Source organism: Syngnathus acus, chromosome 16 (genome assembly GCF_901709675.1).
Source record: "Syngnathus acus chromosome 16, fSynAcu1.2, whole genome shotgun sequence".
NCBI classification, from domain to species: Eukaryota; Metazoa; Chordata; class Actinopteri; order Syngnathiformes; family Syngnathidae; genus Syngnathus; species Syngnathus acus.
This window is the reverse complement of record NC_051101.1, coordinates 8,785,321-8,804,814: the sequence shown is the minus strand read 5'-3', so window position 1 is coordinate 8,804,814 and position 19,494 is coordinate 8,785,321. Positions and strand designations below refer to the sequence as shown.

At 39.5% G+C, this 19,494-nt stretch overlaps 1 protein-coding gene across 2 annotated transcripts; it reads left to right on the top strand.

Moving 5' to 3' along the window:
* Nucleotides 1-776: 776 nt before the first annotated feature.
* Nucleotides 777-18,979, top strand: LOC119135821 (transmembrane protein 65-like). 2 transcript variants are annotated; one of them, XM_037273768.1, is made up of 8 exons: nucleotides 777-1,056; nucleotides 1,177-1,555; nucleotides 8,506-8,550; nucleotides 8,777-8,844; nucleotides 10,252-10,306; nucleotides 12,561-12,603; nucleotides 15,724-15,829; nucleotides 17,157-18,979. In XM_037273768.1, exons 2-8 carry the CDS (start codon nucleotides 1,258-1,260, stop codon nucleotides 17,301-17,303), a joined length of 762 nt encoding a protein of 253 aa, XP_037129663.1. In that variant the 5' UTR covers nucleotides 777-1,056; nucleotides 1,177-1,257; the 3' UTR covers nucleotides 17,304-18,979. The 2 variants fall into 2 exon arrangements, with proteins under 2 accessions (XP_037129663.1, XP_037129662.1); XM_037273767.1 differs by having other exon boundaries at nucleotides 778-1,056; nucleotides 1,214-1,555.
* Nucleotides 18,980-19,494: the final 515 nt, after the last annotated feature.

Genomic DNA, 19,494 nt, shown 5'->3' with positions numbered 1-19,494 from the left:
TGCTCCTTGTGCTTTGACTTTGCTGCTATTTTATTAATCTTTTTATTTTATTTTCGGAATTATTTAATTACTGCATTTCCTTCCTTTCAATTTAGGAAAATGATTGTCTGCAATTGAATACTGCGGTTTCCTGTCAAATTACAAAGACATGCATGCGTGTTGAGTAATGTAATTTACTCATGCGTGTGCATCGTTTTGGCCACCAGGGGTCAGTGTTGACCATGCTTTTTACGACACCGCTTTAAATGAGATTGTGATTTATGCACTTTCGTAGAAACATTATTTGGTGGAAACCTCTCACTTGATCAATAATCGTGTATCAAAACAAGCTGAAGGGCTTATAAACAGATGGACTTATAAAGGGCGCTTTGTTTTTATGTTAACTCTCTTAGAATGCACCACTGCTACCACTGCATAGTTTTCCACGCAGTCATCTTTTTCTCGAGGTGTGGAATTCAACCGGCACAACACGTATGTAAAAGAGGCAGGAATGTGATCACGCCCAACCATGCTTGTAATACTGATAAAGACTTAGCATTTTAACAATTATTATGCACTGTATGAGCTGGTTTCCTGTGCGTTTACAAAATCAAATTATTGAATAGTAACAAAATACTATTCATTCAGATTATTGTCTCTATGAGCTTGATATATCATTAACAGTACAGTACAGTAGTATTTTTATATAAATGTACTTCACCGTAGTATACTGGTTTTCCTGAACGTGCTTACGTCGACTGTGACGTCACGTTAAAGAAACCTGCCCCCTCATTGGTCACGTGTGGATGCTTCCAGCCGCTCCAGTCCGCCTCTCCCATCCGCCTCACAGCGTCCTGTCAACCGAAGGTTACAACGACAACAACCGCTTGCTAATATCATCATTGACGCCCATATTATCATTCAAAAATAGCATACTTTGAAGCTTTTTCTCGCTCCCATTTCCAGTTATCGTGCGGCGACTGGAAAAAAAGACACATATGCGCCGAGGCAGTCGCTGTTGTTATTTTCCGTTTTATTCCGGAGCTAGTTGGACGGGACAGCCGAGCATCGACTGAGGTGAGACAAGTTGCACAATTTGGACCGTTATCGCCTCATTTTGTAGTTTTCGTGATTGCCACTCCTGTTGTCAGCCTTCGAATGACCCGACTTGTGTTATCATGTGACCGCTTCTGAAAGGAGTTGTTCATGTGGGGCTTGTTCCATGACCCTGCAGCTTCCTGAGCCATACCCACTTCCACGGTCGTCCTCCCACCCGAGATGTTGCCCTGCCTGCGGGGAGTTTTGCGGCCCGTCCTCTACCTGCAAGCCGGTAGAAGGTCGCTCCAAGCCGAACTCTTGAGCCACCAAGCCGAACCTTTGGCAGTGTCGGCTGCAGAGCTCCCGGTCTCCGCGCTGGTTCAGCGGCGTCACCTCGGCACACACCCGCTGAAAGAGCCCGTAGAGCCCCTCAACTCGCCACAAGGAGCCAAGGAGTTTATTTATAGCCTCCATCCGTCTGAACGAACCTGCTTGCTGCGGGAACTGCACAAGTTCGAGTCCATCGCCATAGCTCAAGGTGAGTGATAGTGTCCAACTGGGAGTGTAAAATCCTTCCCTTTGTTGTGAACACAACAAAAATCGTGAAAGCATTTTTCCTCACTAGTTGTGCAATGTAAACATTCTACTAGGTCAACTACATCTTACTAGTAACATAATGAAACCAAAAGGCTACACTAGTGCATAACACATGCCACAAATGTTGCATCTGTTGCAATGTTAGCATAGCATTTGACTAAAAAGGTTTAATTATATACTTGTAGGCCAAGAGGGAAAAAACGTTATTGGTAAAACTTAGTCATCACTGTGTCACTGAACAGGCCTGGCTTTTAAAGCACCCATTCAATGCTGCAGTAATGTTGTAGAATGCAAGGATGGCAATACCAAGTGGACAAAAATAATACATATGCATATACTGCATGTTGGAATTAATATGCATAAAGCTTTAAGATATATGCCAATAGCAAAATAAACAGTCAGTGCTTTGTGGATGTCATCACTTGCAGGGGAAGTTTGTAATGTAACCCCTTGCAAATAAACAACAGACTAGTGTGTACATCTCTTTTTTTATCTTTTATGTGTGATAGTGTGGCGTGACATTTTCCTAATGCAAAATATGTTTCTTGGTTTAATAAAGGTTGAGAAACACACATTTATACTTGTTAGTGTAGCCTTAAAAAAGCATAGAGCTTGTTTATGATCTGGACAAATGAGCAGTGGTGAAACTGAGAGAATATAGAAAATCAATCAGATCCATGGAGCTAACATTGGCTATTGCTAATAAAACCATTTGGAGACTCCTGGAGAAGAAAGAAAACCCTTAAGAAACAGTTGCTTCATTTTTCCTTGATGTCATCATTCGGCATGAATTCATTTCCATCTCTGATGTTTGATCGTTGGAAGCCAGAGGAACTCTATATCCAGTCACACCGTCTGAGTTTGCTACAATGGATTAAGGTGATACGTTTTAAAAGTCTGGTTTCAATCGATTCATTGCCTCAGTTTTTTTTTTTTAAATGCCTACACTGTAGATCTACTGACTGACTAATTCATGCTGTTACAAGCTTCATTTCCAGGTAGCACTCTGCAATAATGAACTCCCCAGACACTTATTTAAGTACGCCTTCATAATGGATTGGTAATCTAATACAAGAGCGGTATAAAATTCAACATTAATAATGAATTATTTTGTAATTTTATTATTGCATTTGCAGAATCTCATTATTGTTATTATTATATTTGTGGCTCTCATTAGAAATTACAGGTGTACCAAATGTCAGTGTGGGAATCACACGCACCAGTTATTGAATCACTTTACCCCCCGGGTGCCGTTTTGCCTCAACCGCAATCTCTTACCTTCGACTTTCCTGCGTGCACAGGAAATCATTTATTGACGAGGATCAATTGGTTATGCTTAACCCCTGATTTCTGAAAGCATCAAGCAGTAGTCATTTGTAACACATTTTGTGTCTGCTTGGTCACGTCGTTCAAATTTAATATTTGATATGTGACAAAGCTTTCTGCTTCATCCTGGCATTGCAAGCTCAGCAACAAACTTTAATCAGCAGCCTTACATGGAAATTATGAATGTCAACAAGCTCTAATCTTCAGTAAAACAAAAAAGTTCTCATTTGGTTCATCATTTGCATTATCGCACCAACGCTTACGTTATACAATAATGAAAACAAATATTAACGTTGTGCGAAGAATTTGTAGAATACTGCTTTCTAATGAAGCGTGATGCAAATGTCCTTGGCACAGGTAAGATTAAACAAGCCTCCTTTTTGCTGCATAAATATTGACCCCAATTTAAAACTCCCATGAGCTCAACATTTTTGCGTCAAAGTAAAAATAAACTCTTTAATGTGCAAATTTCTCCCCAGTTTTCCGTCTCCCCATCCCCACTCCCATTTTGAAACCTTCAAAGCTTTTGACTGCTGAATGTGTTGCTCTCAATAATCCCCATAAAATCATTGCAATGCAGTATATGTTAACCTCAATTGTAACAATGAATAAATTGAGATGTTGAAATTAAACTAAATTAGCTAACAAATGTAGATGAAATTGTCGTGTCAATTCCAGCCTAAATGCTTGCTTGTTTATATTACATAGTACATTACTTTGAATATTGCTCACATATATCATTGTCATATACCATTAACATTGGTGACTGTACCTACTGAGAAAACCGTTATGCAAAGATCAGCTCTTTTTATTTCTTCCCATGACCTGCCTGGCCAGTTTCAAGTGTGATGACATCCTCACCTTCCCCTATCATCTATTTAGAAGCCCTCAGAGATTCTCTTACCGGGTGCCTATGCAGGTTGCGGAAGAGCTGAATCAGTGACTACTGAACCAGTTATGCGACAGTGGTTTTCATTTTTTAATAAACTTTGGATATATAGCACCTGTATTTAAATGTATTTACAAAGAATCTACATTTCCAATTCAATTTGTTATATTAAGATCCTAGACTGTCATTGGTGCTGCTCACTTTATTTTTAACAGGCACCTGCATTGAATATTGAATACTGGCGCTCTCTGAATGTTTTTTTTTTTTTTGTTAGAGAAAGCGAGAAGTCTCACCTTTTCATTTCTCCATAGTGCCTGAACTCATCTTCTGTATTTCACACACAGCTGTGCATCAGACAACCCATAGTGACACAAACACTCACGCACGCACACATCATTACAGACAAAAGAGCACCGCTGAAATTCATCTTAGCCTGATCTGAAACAAAAATGATTCTTCCTGAATGATTTGACATCATTTCACACTAGACAAGTCCAAACATGATTAATATTTATTCCCACGTGCAACAACAGTCATGCTAATTTATATTAAATTGCGTGAACATTGATCAAATTGAAGTAGCTCCTCTGAGTTAAGTAGCGTGGTCACGTTTGGAAATGAACTAATCGATTCATGTCCTCCAACTGGCTGTACTCAAAATGGAAGTGGCTACATATGGCAGGTCTTTATTGAGAAATCAGAACAGACAGACCCTTGTATAGATTTAATTATAACCGTACCACACACACTCAGTTAATGTGATTCCTCCAAAAATCATAGATGACTCTATATTCATGGCCAGAAGACGTTTTTAACATTATAAAGCATCATGGAATTCATATCTATGATGTACTACTTGGTGCGCTTCCAAAACTAAGATTGTTTGGCCTTGGCAGAGCTGTTCAAGGCTGATTTGCCAAAATTGCATGAAAATATGGTAAATATCGGTTTAAGTGGAAAAAAAGGGCAGATAAATCCGAGATTGGCCAAACTCATCAAAGCAGCTGCTATCAGTTTATCCTCAAGGTGCATGTCACACTATAAAGTCAGTTTCCTCTCTAGTTTCACCCTCAAGGTGATAAATGGCAAGGAGTGCGCCGGCAAGGGCAGGGGCAGGGAGGCCAATAACAATCAATCATCAATGCCGACAGTGATGATGCTTTAAGTAAGTGGGCGTCGCCGCCATGACGTGACTCATCACTTAGAGTCTAAGCCTAGCCTGTCTCACCTTTTCTGCCAATCCCAACATATACATTTGAATTGTGCGAAATACAACTTGAATGGGGCAAAATCAGTGCGGTTGCTTCCTGCAAATGAATGTTTGACGATATGTTGAATTGAAGTCATTTTGCAGCAGAACGTCTGCTTTTCTAAAGCGTCATTTACTTTGGCAGAGGTGAATATAACAACTCATTAACCACAAGTGCTCCATTCGGTCCCATCCGGAATTACTACACTACAAATGGATGTGAATGGTTTGGCTGGCGACTACCCTGTCTCTTGCCCAGAGTCAGCTGGGTTTGGTTTTAGTTGATCCGAAACCCAAATGAAGGTGAAGGGTATAGAAATCTGATAGCTTGGTGGTACTGTATAGTGATTTTGTCTGATGTGTTTAGGTTTGCTTTGTGCTGTAGCATAAAGAAAAAAACAATGACAGAGGCAAATTGGTCCAAGTGGAAAGGCCTTTGTCCTTTAAGTTTTGAGGTAACAATCTAAAATTAAATCTAAATTGAAATGGAGGTGAATTAAAGGTGTCTTTGAAAGATGAACTCGGCCTTACTTTAATTCCTTGGTACGCTGAAAAGCATAGTGTATTGCATTGCTTCATCGAGAGTGGAAGGCAATGTGCGAGAAAAGTATTTCCTGGCATGGGTTACATTGACTGCAATCGTGAGCAGATGGTGTCTATCAGCACTAAAATGGATGGAGCGTGAGATCAAATGTGTGCGCGGCTTCATCATCACCATCATCTCTGAGGAACTGTAGTCGCTTCGCTTTATGCTCAACGTGAATCCACTCTTTAGAGTTATTTTCAACAGCCCAATTAAAACCGCCGATTTCCCACGTCCTGTCAGGAGAAAGCTCGTTTTTCTTCTTCTTGAGGTTTCCTATGACTCTGTGCTGACATCTTGGGCAAACCAGCGAGATTCTCCTATCCTTGTATTCAGTTGAATTCATTTATTAATATTATTCCTGTAATGGGTCTTACATTTGGACTCCCTCTTTCCTAATCTCTGTTTCTGTCTCTCCAGCTCACATTTTTTGGGAATCATTTCTTGTGTTCTGTCTCATGAATCATATAAAAATACTGCAATGCTCTTAGCTTGATGAATGTCGCTCCTCCTGTACTGTGCTCTATTGATTTTGTAGATACGCAGGCAAGCGGTCTAATAGGCTGCGAGGAGCTCATCCGAGCAATTTCTTGAAATGATTGTCCGCACAAAAAGGAATGCCCACCAGGAGAGCAGCCACATGCCCAAACAGCAGAAGCATATGCGCCCACAAATGGGAAATACACTATCTGCTAGAATTAATGTGTGCTGCATCTCGCTGTTACTCAGCGAGGACCGATTCCTCATGAAACGCGATTTTCTATCACATCCCGAATGGGCGAAATCCCACACAGGGCGCAGCTTCAAAGTCTGAGATGAACAACGGCTCTGTGTTTAGTTTGATTTGCTCCCCATGCTAGTGAGCCAGCATTTCAGATTTTTAAAAACGTATCCTACTGATATTTAGTCATAATAAAATAAAAACAATAACCATATTACTCATACTTAAGATCATGTCATGTAAAAAGCTACTAATTAGCCACTAAAACAGAAATCGTCAACCTCGTAAAACAAAAAGACTCTTGGGCGTGTCTCTTTTAAACGTTTGCATTATTACCATTCAAAGCGTTTAACATACATCATAATTGGATCCTAAAGTGGCAGCTTTGTAATCATTTGAATGCCTTGGATTTGGGAGAATTTGGTCTGAGACAACATTCACCTACCGTATTTTCCGCACTATAAGGCACACCTAAAAACCTCCAATCTTCTCAAAAGCCGACAGTGCGCCTTATAATCAGGTGCGCCTTATATATGGACCAATATTGAGCCACTACAGCAGGCGTGTCCAAAGTCCGGCCTGCGGGCCAAATGTATATATCTTCTATATGGACAAAGTTTTAAAATGGGCCATTCATTGAAGGTGCGCCTTATAATCCGATGCGCCTTATATATGGACAAAGTTTTAAAGTGGGCCTTTCATTGAAGGTGCGCCTTATAATCCGGTGCGCCTTATAGTGCGGAAAATACGGTACTCTAGTTTATGACCTTTTAAAAATGCCATACAGTGTTAATATTATCCTGATTATCAACATATACTGACAGCTATCTTTCTGGTATTCTGAGTGACTGCATCAAATATCACCATACCCATCAACTGGGGGGAAAAAAACAAATAGAATCAGACATGAGTAGACTCTTAGATGCTTGCACTAGTGTGTGTGCGTGTGTGTGTGTACGTGTGCACTGCTCTGCTTTTAATAATCTAAAAGAATGTGTAAATGCTGCTTCAGGGTGCTGTTGGAGCTGACAGCCCCATTAACAAATGTGTATTTAAAGTTGTATCCATCAACACGACGCTAATCAGCAAGCAGTTATCTGCTGTATTGCTGCAGGATGGGGAATGCACCATCAGGGAAATAGGACGTGGCTGTCCCTGTTTGTGGCTAACCGCTCATCACAGTCCATTAAAGGCTTCCCCCCCCAGATCCTTTCTGCTGAGCCCAATCCTGGCAGTAAGGCAGCACTATGGGATTTTAGATGCCACACAATCAATACTTTACACTAGAAGCCTTTAGTGAGCCATGTCAGCCAATGAATTGGAAGGTGAGAAAAATCTTCGAGAGCTTCTACTACTTTGTTTGGCAATTTCACAATGATTTATTGTTTTGGAGTGGATTTGCCTTGGAGTTAAAGATTAAATGCCAAGTGGCATCACTCGAGTCTGACTAATGTGTGACTTTGGTGTGAGGAATGTGCTGTTATGAAACTCTCCCTTTATTGTTCTGTACAATAAGACAAAATGAGTCATGTGACCCTGCATCCTAAAAGGAATGGAAAGCAGGATATGAAACTAAATGTGGAAGGAGAAAACTGACTGATATAGCGCTTACAAGCTATCCATTTAACCTTATTATATGAACATGATTTGATTAAAATGACAAAGTCACAGTTTAAAACAACGTTGTCTTCCTCGAGGTGAGCCGGAATGAGTGACAGAATAGAAGTCAGCAAATGGAAAATCCGATTCCAATTTCCACAGACCTGAGTGAAACAAATCTAATTTCACAGAACCCGCAAAAGGGAACCGTTTTCTTGCCCTCGGCCTTTAAAACAACTGGCGTTAGCCAAAGAGGCTACATCGCGCAACTGTGACAGGACAACTGAAGTAACATTTAACTATTGCATATTCTTGACGTGCCCCCTGGCATGGCCTCCTCGGGAGCACAGTTGGATCAGCCGACGGGGGTCGGGAACTCGTCTACTTTTAGACACTCACCTTTCTGGGTGAAGGAGTCATCAAGAGAGATTTTCTACTGATGCACGTTTATCATATGGTCTTTTCTTTTTCTGTTTTGTCATGTATAAGCAAGCATAACATGTTCTCAACTTTTGTGTCAACAGGGCAGCTGGAAATAGCGCCCCCTACTTCAGCACAATTAAGATATGGTAAGAAGTAAATTATTTTTCCACAAATATTCTTGATGTTGTTTACAGAATGTTTGTATTCTACGTGTTTCCTTAGATGAACAATATCAGCCATAGATAGTTATTTTACCTCTGTACAAAACACATCAGATTTGATAAATTTTCTACTCTACCAAATGGATTATTGATTTACTGTTAAGTGTTTATTTTTCTTGTTAACGTAATTTGTGTGGTTGTTATTTTTCAGTTCTCCTGCACAATGCACTCCCTTTTGTTGGATTTGGATTTCTGGACAACTGCATTATGATTGTTGCCGTAAGTTTCACATACAGTAAACGCTAAAACAACTCCAAGTAGATGACAATGAATTATCTTGACTTTTTGCCATCTGCAATTGTTTTCCCGATTTGATTATCAGCACATCTCTACACATACATATTTACACCAAATTTGATTGGTTTGATTTGATTTGCCAGATTGAAGGAAGGTGGCTAAAGATAACTCAAATTAAAATTGAGATTTTGCCCTCAAATTAACCAAAGAAATTAAGTATTAAAATGTATCTAAAGTAATTAGACAGAAAGGCAACACTCCAGATGGGATTGTGACACTTTCTACTCAGTCATCATTTCACACTGTCTGTCTGATCTTGGTGCCTTTCTCCATCCCCTAACATTCTGCATCACATCTCACATTCTTCTTTAATCACCACTCATTAATCTTCCTGAAGGTCAAACAAACAAGATGGAAGAATGAAGTCTAATTTTTTGTTAGATGATGCCACGACTCAGTCAGATACTAATATACGTACATAGTTGACATTTATTACAGCGCCTTAAGCTATGATTACAGGATTTATGATCTGATATCATTTTAAGCTTTTGCAATGTCACAACCTTCATCTTGGATTTTGTATTGAAGATGTAAAAGTTTGATCAATGGCTAAGTTTATTGAATTGAACATTTAATTAGCCTTTAACAAATTGTTCACTATCAACAAAAAAATTTAGGTTTTTTTTTTCCACCATTAATCCAAGTTGTATTCACATGCTAGTCAATTAGTTCTCAAGGCAAATTTTATTATTTTAATCTACAAGCCAGCACTTGACCCTTTTGTTATGAGTTATCATCACCACTATATGTCCTTACAGTTATATCAATTAGACGTGGAAAAAAAAAAATGAAATAGCTTAATTCAAAGAAGCCAAGAAGAGCCTTGCCATCATTTCTGACACAGAAACAAGCAATGCCCCCTGTGTGGGGATAGAATATGAATTATGTATTATATGTAAAAGAAGAAAGTAACAAACAGAAAAGAACTTGCTCGCCGCAAAACAATTTGGACTCGTTATTGCACATTACGTAACTCACCGCAGTATAAAATATTGAAGTCATGCTTGTAAAATATTTACTATTTTTGTTGCTAGAACTAATTGTTTATAATACTTCAAGAGTTGAATGGATGGATGGATGGATGGATGGATGGATGGATGGATGGATGGATGGATGGATGGATGGATGGATGGATGGATGGATGGATGGATGGATGGATGGATGGATGGATGGATGGATGGATGGATGGATGGATGGATGGATGGATGGATGGACGGGTGCATGAATACACTGCAAGAAGTAAACACAGCTCCATCAGTAAAAATGCAAGAAGTATCACAGATTAACCTGTGTTATCATACTTCCTCAGTGTATTTGTTTCCCCCCCAGGGCACACAGATTGAGTTGTCTATTGGCGTGATCCTTGGCATTTCAACTATGGCAGGTAAGAGCATCACTGCTTCTTAATACATAATTTATTGAAGAGAAGAAAAAGGTGTCACCATGGCTGCCCTGTGGCAAATAAAGATTAGCTTTAGTTTATAACATTTCCTTTGTCTGTCTTTAGAGAGGCGGTGCCTATTGGCGGCCTGCCATTTGGTACCGGGTAGAGAGATACTGGCCGGAAAAAAGGGTTGGGAATCACTGCTTTAGAGAAATGATTATAAATGATAACTATGACAAAATATGGCACAACAAGGTAGACTCTAATGAGCTTTTAATGGCTTACTTACACTTGAGCAGTGTGTGTTTGTGTGTGTTTTCATAAAAGGGGCCATTTGCATTTTAACATGATGACTAAATGTGACTTTACAGTGATTTGCAATCCTATTCCTTCAAATGGACCTACGCATTCAGAAGTTAGATTAATTGGCATCATTCGGTGTGAAGGGATTTTTTTAAAGGTGAAGCTTTCTATTGATTTTAAATGCTGTCATATCTTCCATAAAATGGGTCGTTTCAGGTTCAGATGATGTTCCTCTTTGACCCAGTCGCAATCATGAAGAAAAACTTTCTCAAACACTTGTGATGTATTGCTCGACGACAGAGAGAACTCTTTTTGATTAACATTGAATCCTGTAGGATCTGTCCACTGCCTGTCAGGTCAAGAAAGATTAGTGGTCAGAGCTGAAGACTCAAGAGACGTTTTGATGCAAGCTGCTGATTTTTAGACATATACTGACTCTTATCTTTGATTGTAGAGATTTGCCCACAAGTGCGCTGGAGTTTATTTCATGCTTGAAGCTCACATTGGTGCCCAAAACTAGGAGATAGGAGCAGCTTCTTTTCCTTTCTGCCTGACATTTTCAACTGTTGAGATGCCATTACAGCCACTCTGGTGACATTCAAGATACAAATGGTTCCCTGGGTCACGGCTGCTTGGCAGTGATTTAGCACTCGTGTCAAGACTGCACTCAAGTCTCCCCAGCCAGCCAGCCAGCCAGCCAGCCAGCCAGCCAGCCACCCATCACTCCTTTTCTGGGATGCAAATGTGTGTAAATGATGACACGCACCATTGCTGATGGAAGGTCCGCCATTCCAAAATAATCTATGCTGTTCAATATTGCTGGAATAATAAGTGACAATTTGGTCAAATTAATATTTCACCCACACTTGTGGGTTTTATTTTTACAATTCATTTAACAATCAAAAGTGTTGAAAATGGCTTAGTCTCTTTGAGAATACAATGTTTGCCATTTTTGGGGTCTCCTGACGCGTGACTGTTTTGCAGGTATAAGGTTGGGGCACGATGCCAGCAATATCTCTTTTCCATTTGTTCTTCAGTGTAAAAAAACAATTTTTATTATTGCTTTTGAAAAGCTGCATGTATAATGCTACACAGGACATCATGGGTTAGAGGATGTTATGACCAATAGCACGCTCTGATTTAAGTTCTTTTCATGGCTCATTTATTCACTAGTTTTATATGTGGTGGGCAATATTTTTGGGTCAAGACATAGATCTGTATTTGCATGCCCAGCGCATTTCTAGCATGGTAAGATGTCTGAATCTGTACAGAGGCGGCGGCTTAGACCAATTTCTGACATCAAAATGTCAAAAGACCCGCCTTCTGTATCCCTGAACGCCCACCATGGCACAGAAAGTTGAACCAAATCCCCAACCTGGTGCGACAAGGCGAAAATTACGCCACAATTCACTTAGGCATTAAGCCGTAATTAATCATTCACTAAAAATACAGTATATACAATTTGAATGTTCTGCTGGCTAACTCCTGTGCTCCTCCCCTCCCCTTTCGTACACCAGCTTCTCCAGCACCACTACATAATGACTATTTTTGTCAGAGTGCAACTGCACCAACATGTGGAGGCGGACTGAAAAGTAAATGTTTTCATGTAGTAGCTGTGAGTTGCAAGCAGGGAGATGTGTGCCATTTCGTGCAACACATCTGCTCATTTAACAGTTTTCAGGATGTGCTGGCACGCATTCATTTCACTTAGCTAAAAATCCTCTGTGGCTCTTTAGCCCACGTGTTCAGGTGTATCATCCCAAAAAATAGATGAATAACCCTGGAAGGCTTACTTGCCATCTTGAAAGGCTGCTGGAATCCAAATTAGAAAAGCGGAAAATGGATACACTCACGGGAAATTTCAATTAAAAAAAAAATGTTATCTTTGGCAGTGTCACTCAATACTGTTTTGAGTCTTCAACTCTAAAATGGAAATTTTACTCTTCCCCAGCTGCTGCTCTTGGCAATTTGGTGTCCGATCTGGCAGGACTCGGGTAAGAAAAAGTTCACACTCAGTCATACGCACGCACGCACACACATACACACACACTCGCCTCCAGACACACTTAAAATACACACACAGTGACTTGAATTGAGATTTGTGACTCATGAGGTATGACTTGTGGCAAAGTGCATTTTATTATTAAACCTGAACTTTATAAAAGATAATGAGTGATGAAATGATATTTTTTTCATTTTGTGCGGAAATACTACGCGGAATTACACAGTGTAACAAATTTATTACACTACTGAGACTATATTTGTCTCAGAGGTCAAGTAACTTAGTGACTTTAGTCCAAAAAACAACAACTGGTTTCTGAAGCAATTTTGAAGCTTCATTTTCCCATCACAACCTTTGAGTGCCCAAAGTAGAAATGTGCCATACCCATTTGCCAAAAATAGTAACGGCAAAATGCTACTATAGCAGTTGAATTATTACGTTCCATGATGCAGCCATGCTGTTGTAATGAAGTCATGATCAAAAACATAACACATAGATATTGTTTCATGTTCAGTAGCAGGTCTACCGAAGCAGCACACAGACATCAACAAGGATGTGTTATGACCCCATGACGGATGACTCGTATTGTTATGGCCTTTTTACACACAAACACACGCCCTCACGTGTGTGTGTGTGTGCTAACTCTGTCACAATTAGACGGAGAACATCCCCGAGGTGTGTTGTCAAGATGAGACCAGATCAGGTCAGATATGAGAAACCAAGAGCTGTTGCTGTGCAACAATGGTGTCACACTTCATGTTCACTTTCATCAACAAAATGGAGGAAACCACACTAATCTAATTTGAAGTCCTTAGAGTCAAATAACCAGTGAACCAGATAAATGGTTAACATTGTTCAATTGTACAACGATGTATCGAAAAGCAATATAATACATGCCCATTGGTCTCTGTGATTATTCATAGAGCTCTGGTGGGAATCATTTCTTTTCCAGGGTAGGCCAGATGCCGAATAGCCAAATGTATGCTTGCACCCATACATTTGCATGATTTATAGAGTGGCCTTTGCTGCTCTGCCCAATTCCAGGCAGACTGGGTAGAATATCCATGAATTAGTCAGTCGTTATTCCGACCAAAAAGCCTCATGAAAAGCTCATCGATTGATGTTTGTTTTCACTCCGAGTCTCAGATTTGGAAAGCGTGGTGTTAAAGCTGCTGCATCACAGTAAGTCCCAAAATCTTTGGTCTAAATCGAAATTGTACGACGAAGAGAGCCTTCGGCTTAAGATGTACAACTACAGAGAAAGAATTTTGTGTGCTTGCTGAATTCAGTTAATGAGAATGCATTAGACACTCATCCTTTACCCCAACTAATGCATTTTAAATAGTAGCGGCAATCTCCCAAGTCAACAATTCCTTCCCATCATATCATTGCCATTTAATGTAAGGTCAGAAGATGAAAGTGTCTTCACACTGTTTTCGTCTTGAGACTTTCGCTTTAATTATTTTGTCGGCTTTCTCTTAAGTCAGTGCGTGAGCTGTACTGCTTTTTACAGTTTTTTTTAAAATGTGACTCATTTTATGGAGCTTGCATGGCACATTTGTGCCCATAGATCAAATGTTCTTCACCAGCTGTCTCGGCTGCAGTTTTTCTTTTTTTAATGGGCCAATTCATCTGGTGCTTCCTAGTACAGCACAGAAGGACCGTCTATAACATATACTAATTGGACCTAGAAAAGTTAAAGGGAAAAAAAGAAACAAAAAAATGCGTTTTTTGCCTCCAGGGGGATACGAGTGGAGAGAAATATATCTGCGCTCACCACGTTATGACCCACAAGCTGACTGTAACGCAAAGCTATGATGCATTATCATCATATCCTGCAGTTTATCCTCGTTCATCTCGCCACAACTCAAAATGTTATCTTATTTATCACACAAGCAGCCAGCTTCCATTTCTTTGACCATAAATATAACTGTCATTCAGCCTTAGCATACATATTGGTATTTGTCCCCCCCCCCCCAAAATTGTTGCTAACCAAAACAGCAGCACCCAAGCATATTGACAGTCTCACATGATCTGATGTTAGCCTGTCTTGCTACATTTCTCCATTACAATGCTTTTTATTGTCTTTCACTTCTTTTAGCCCAATGAATATTATCCTAAAAGACAAACTAATACCAGCCTAGATTCCCTCCATAGTTTCTGTTCCACTGTGTTTACAGTCATCCTGCAAAATATTGTCTTCACCCTTCCTTCCTGAAATATGATATTTGTCATCGCTCAACCTTGCTGATTCCACAGTCGGGTGACACGGAGTAGCTGAGCAGCCGTTAAATGTGTCATGTAGTTTTAACTTAAAATGTTACAAATGCATTTGTCACACCGAAACTGCACGCCGATGAAATATGATCGGTTTGAGTAGCAATAATTTTTTTTTTAACTGCTGTACATAAAAAAAGAAATGTTGCGAAAAAAGTCAAAAGGTATCCCAGTGGCCCCATATTCCCTCTGGTTTCCTTTTAGTGATGAATGACTTTGTAGCAGTTCAATTTTAAAATCTGTCACAAGACCCCAGATGATTCATTGATGTTTTTTTTTTGTATTTTGCACAGTCCTGACATTTGTTGCTCTGTAGGAGCCTCATAATCATCCTCATTTTTAAAATTATAATAATCAGATGGTCATTCATTGGTGTACATTGATTGCCGATTGTTGCTGGTTACAAAATGATAATAAGTGTGTATTGGAGTCCCGGAGATAGAAGGGCTAGGGGTGTGATTAAAGTCGTTGGCGAGAAAAAGGGGATTGTGCTGATATTTTGTGCAGTGTCCCTTGGGAGAGAGGGGACGTGAGCACAGGTCAAAAAATGATTGATTTATGGCGCGTCAAAGATGTTTTGGCCTCCTTGGCCGCCTCTTCATCCCCCACCAAAATAATAAAACTGTCAAAATGTTGATGACTCCACTTGTTGGTTGGGGTGACAAAGTGCTCTTCATGCTTTATGGGTCACAAAACAACCAAAAAATGCATAATGCATGTCATTTCAGGACGATTCCCAATCGCCACATGCAGACAGCCGATCATACCTCTGGACAATTTGGAGTCTTCAGCCAACCTAACGTCTTTTTGTTTATTTCTCTTATGAACTTTCCAGGCTGGCAGGTTACGTGGAAGCTCTGGCATCTCGACTGGGGATGCAGATTCCTGACCTGAGTCCAAAGCAGGCCGACATGTGGCAGACCAGAGTCAGCTCCCACTCGGTTGGTAATCAAGTCAGGCAAACACTTGCCAAATGTTGCTAAACTATGAAGCAACAATATCCAACAAAACAATGCTCCTTAAAATACCTGCTTAAAAATCATTCTGAATCAGCATGGATTGGTAATAAGACCCCATAAGTGGTAATGGTAATGCAGATGAGGGTTGTGTGCGTTGTTTAAAATTTGCAATCTATTGGTTGACTTCATTTAGTTTCACAGACACATATTAATTTATGTTTACCACAGTGATTAGAATTAAATAGCCCTTTCAAATTGGTAAGAGATGACTGGAGCAAATCAAAATTAATTTGCATCATTATTGCCTTTCGGTGCTTTAACTGGGTGCTTAAGCAGCTGCAGGCATTGATGGCTTTAATTTGTCTTGTTAGGCAAGTCAGATCTTGGCTTTGTGGCCTTTTAATCGCTCGATATTAGAAAGAAAATTACACTTGAAAGATTTTCAATCGTGCCTACCTGTGAGGTGTCATTAGGTATGACTGGTTTGATTTGTTTGACACTTAAAGGCGGACTGCAAAAGTTCACCCAACTCTTTTGTGCTGCGCTTTTCCGAAAGTTTTGATTGAAGTCAATGTTGTCCATGAATAGTTCCTGCAGACAAATCTCCCGTTTGCCGATAAATCCCCTTCATGGCCTACATCATGATGATATCACCGTGTTAGCTGGAGGCAAAAGAAACAAACATTGGGGGCAAGAGAACACGCCAGGAGTAAACCTCACTACTTTTATGTGAAAAATGTCATCAAGCAAAAACAAAAACTTGAAATTCAGCCACATCCCAGCCCAGGCTGTGGTTGAACGCGATTAGTCGACTGGACTGAGAGTATCATCAAGTATGCTCGCGTTGGCAACGCACACTTCATATCAGGTAAGATTTAACATGAAATGTACTCACATGAAATTTTGAAAGTTATTTTGTAAATCTTGAACATGTCCATTCAAGATGTAGTCATAGGCTTCTAATGATTTATAGGCCTCATTTTTTTTCTATGAGGTCGGTTTAAATGTCCGGTCATTGCACTGTGGGCAGTTCTGTGAAATGGCCCATCCAGTAAGTGGCGTAGGCGTTGAAAATAAAATAGCGAAATTGCTTCCCATGATGGGACTCCCATCAGCCACAGTCAACTTTTTAGAGTAACATTTATGGTCGTGTCCAGCTAAACCACTCCCGTAAATGACATCACATTGTTTCCAAACTTTGAAAGGGTCTAAGCAGACTTTGATATGACGTTAAGTGTGATGTACTGTTTATGACAGTAAGGCTGCACTCAATTCAATTCCCAGTAACCTTTCACATTTTTACTTGCAGGGCAAAGCCATCGGCGTGGGCATCGGTTGCATCCTGGGCATGTTCCCCCTCCTCTTCTTCAGTGACGACGATGACAAGAAAAAGGCAAACAAGGACGCCAACAAGGACAAGACGCAAACGGCTAAAACTGCCAATGACGGCAAGTGAGCTAAGTGCACTCACACTTTGGACCAATGGACCAAAACAGATAGCCAAATAGTCCAAGGCTTTAGATCTTATTGAAGAGCTTCGTGAAAGTGAAGCACATGGACATCTGCTCCAGACATCATCATCATCAGCTTGCTTTTGGGAACGAAAGGAGATAGACTTGGTTTTGACCAACATGAAACTTTAATTTAACATCATTCTAAATATAATTTTAAAGACCTCTAATATGGTAAAATAAAATGTTCTTTCATTTTAAATCTCAACTATCATGAGCTGTATGTGAATTTATTCCCAACTCCTATTGAACAGACACATTTTCGACATTAGAAAAAAGAAACAAAAATGTCATTTAAAGTATCGACAGTATAGTGAAAGAATGACGATCTCAGTTCACTTAAGCCTTGTTGAGCTTAACACAAAGGTTGGGTGAATAGCAACAGGTCGATTGTACCTTCTTCCATTTAGTGGAAGAGTTTTTAATTACTCACTGGCATAAATAGATGAACATTGATTGTAGTAGATAATTTGTTTTTGGACCCGGTAAGTGAAAATGGATAATTTCTCACAGGTCCTTGCAGTGGTTGGGAATGAGGGCATTCTTTTATGTCTCTACTGCACTCTGCTGGTTAAGATTCTCAACTTTTCAGGTCACATTATTGGCTACACTTCCACCCCTCTCATGAGCTCAAATCCAAGAGCTGAATTAACAATTATTTCCTTACAAAATATAATATTCACTTTTCAATTAAGAGCATGTTTAGTATTGTGGAAGTGCAACTCTCGAGCAGACAAAGTTTCAAATCATTTGTCCCTCATGTTGCTCAATAAATATCAGAAATAACTACTTGTCAGTTAAATCTGAGCATTTTTGTTATTGTTATGATGGTGATGTTTGAAAATGAGCAAGTGTGACTTCTGCCATCCTTTATCTTTTAAAATGTACTTTCGTTGCATCTCAGCAGCAGAACAATGTTCTCTCTTTTTGGGTTTTCGCCCTTGAGACACTTTTGTGTTTTAGCTGCTTTGCATTTCATTTCCTGCATATATAGTGTTTATTTAAAGCTGCCCATTTGTAGGTTGACATACCAAACGAGATGAAGTTTTTTCATAAATGTGACGGATTAATGAAGTTAGAGCAGGATGAAATAGTGGCAAAGTCAAGCTTTTTTTTAGCTTGCAAATCTTGATGCAATATGATAGAACGCAATATACAACTAACAAGGCACAAGTTGAGTTGAACATGAAAATATCAACATGATAGTGATAAGTTGTCATTTTACTCACATTTATCATTTATTTACTCACATTTATTTATCATGTACTTGATGTTCTTATTTTTAGAGAAACAATTGTAATATGACTGCAAAGATTACTTAAACAAAAGCAGAAAAGATGATGACACTTATTCAACTTGATATTTATTTATATAATACTTGTATTAAATGACTGTTTATTTGTTTTATTTTTGGTTGGTTGTCATGATGACTGTTATTTTGTGGGAAGTTTAGAAACGCATGTACTGGACTGTATTTCTTTCTTTCCTTTATTAGTTTGTGTTCCAGCTTGAGAAGTGGTTCCACGCCGCATGCTAATGCCAGCATGGGTGTAAAGGATTTGTAGGTGATGATTTTTCATTTGATCTGCTTTTATTAAACACTCTCCCAAATCAGATTGTATACTCTTTCAACTTGTGATACATTTGTTGTGATAGATAATGCAGAAAATATTTGTTTCACGGGGAATAGCTGTGGTGGACCTGTGGTCAAAACAGACCAAAAAAAGCCCGATCGGACTCCTTCTTCAGCCTGACAGCTTCTTCCTTACTGCTGGTGTCCAGTCCAAAAGTGTGAGTTGAAAATTCTCAGTTTTTAATCACCATTGGGGTGTTTGAGTAATATTTCTTTAGTCCCTCACCTAGGACCTACAGTATTTGCCATGGCAAATCCAGAAAGCCCAAATCGTTAACCCCCAGCATCACTGGCAAACACAAGCCCCTTCTCCATGGTAAGGTGACAATTTTAACTCAGCTCTAATAAGACCAATATTAGTAGAAGACTGCCAAAAAAAAAAAAAAAAAAGCTTGGGATGTTAGACATACAAATAGTTCCTTTATGGGCAACATAAAATAAATGCTAATATATATTAATCTTATTCAGCAATGTTTGTTGAAAAAAAACAAGTTGGTCTACAT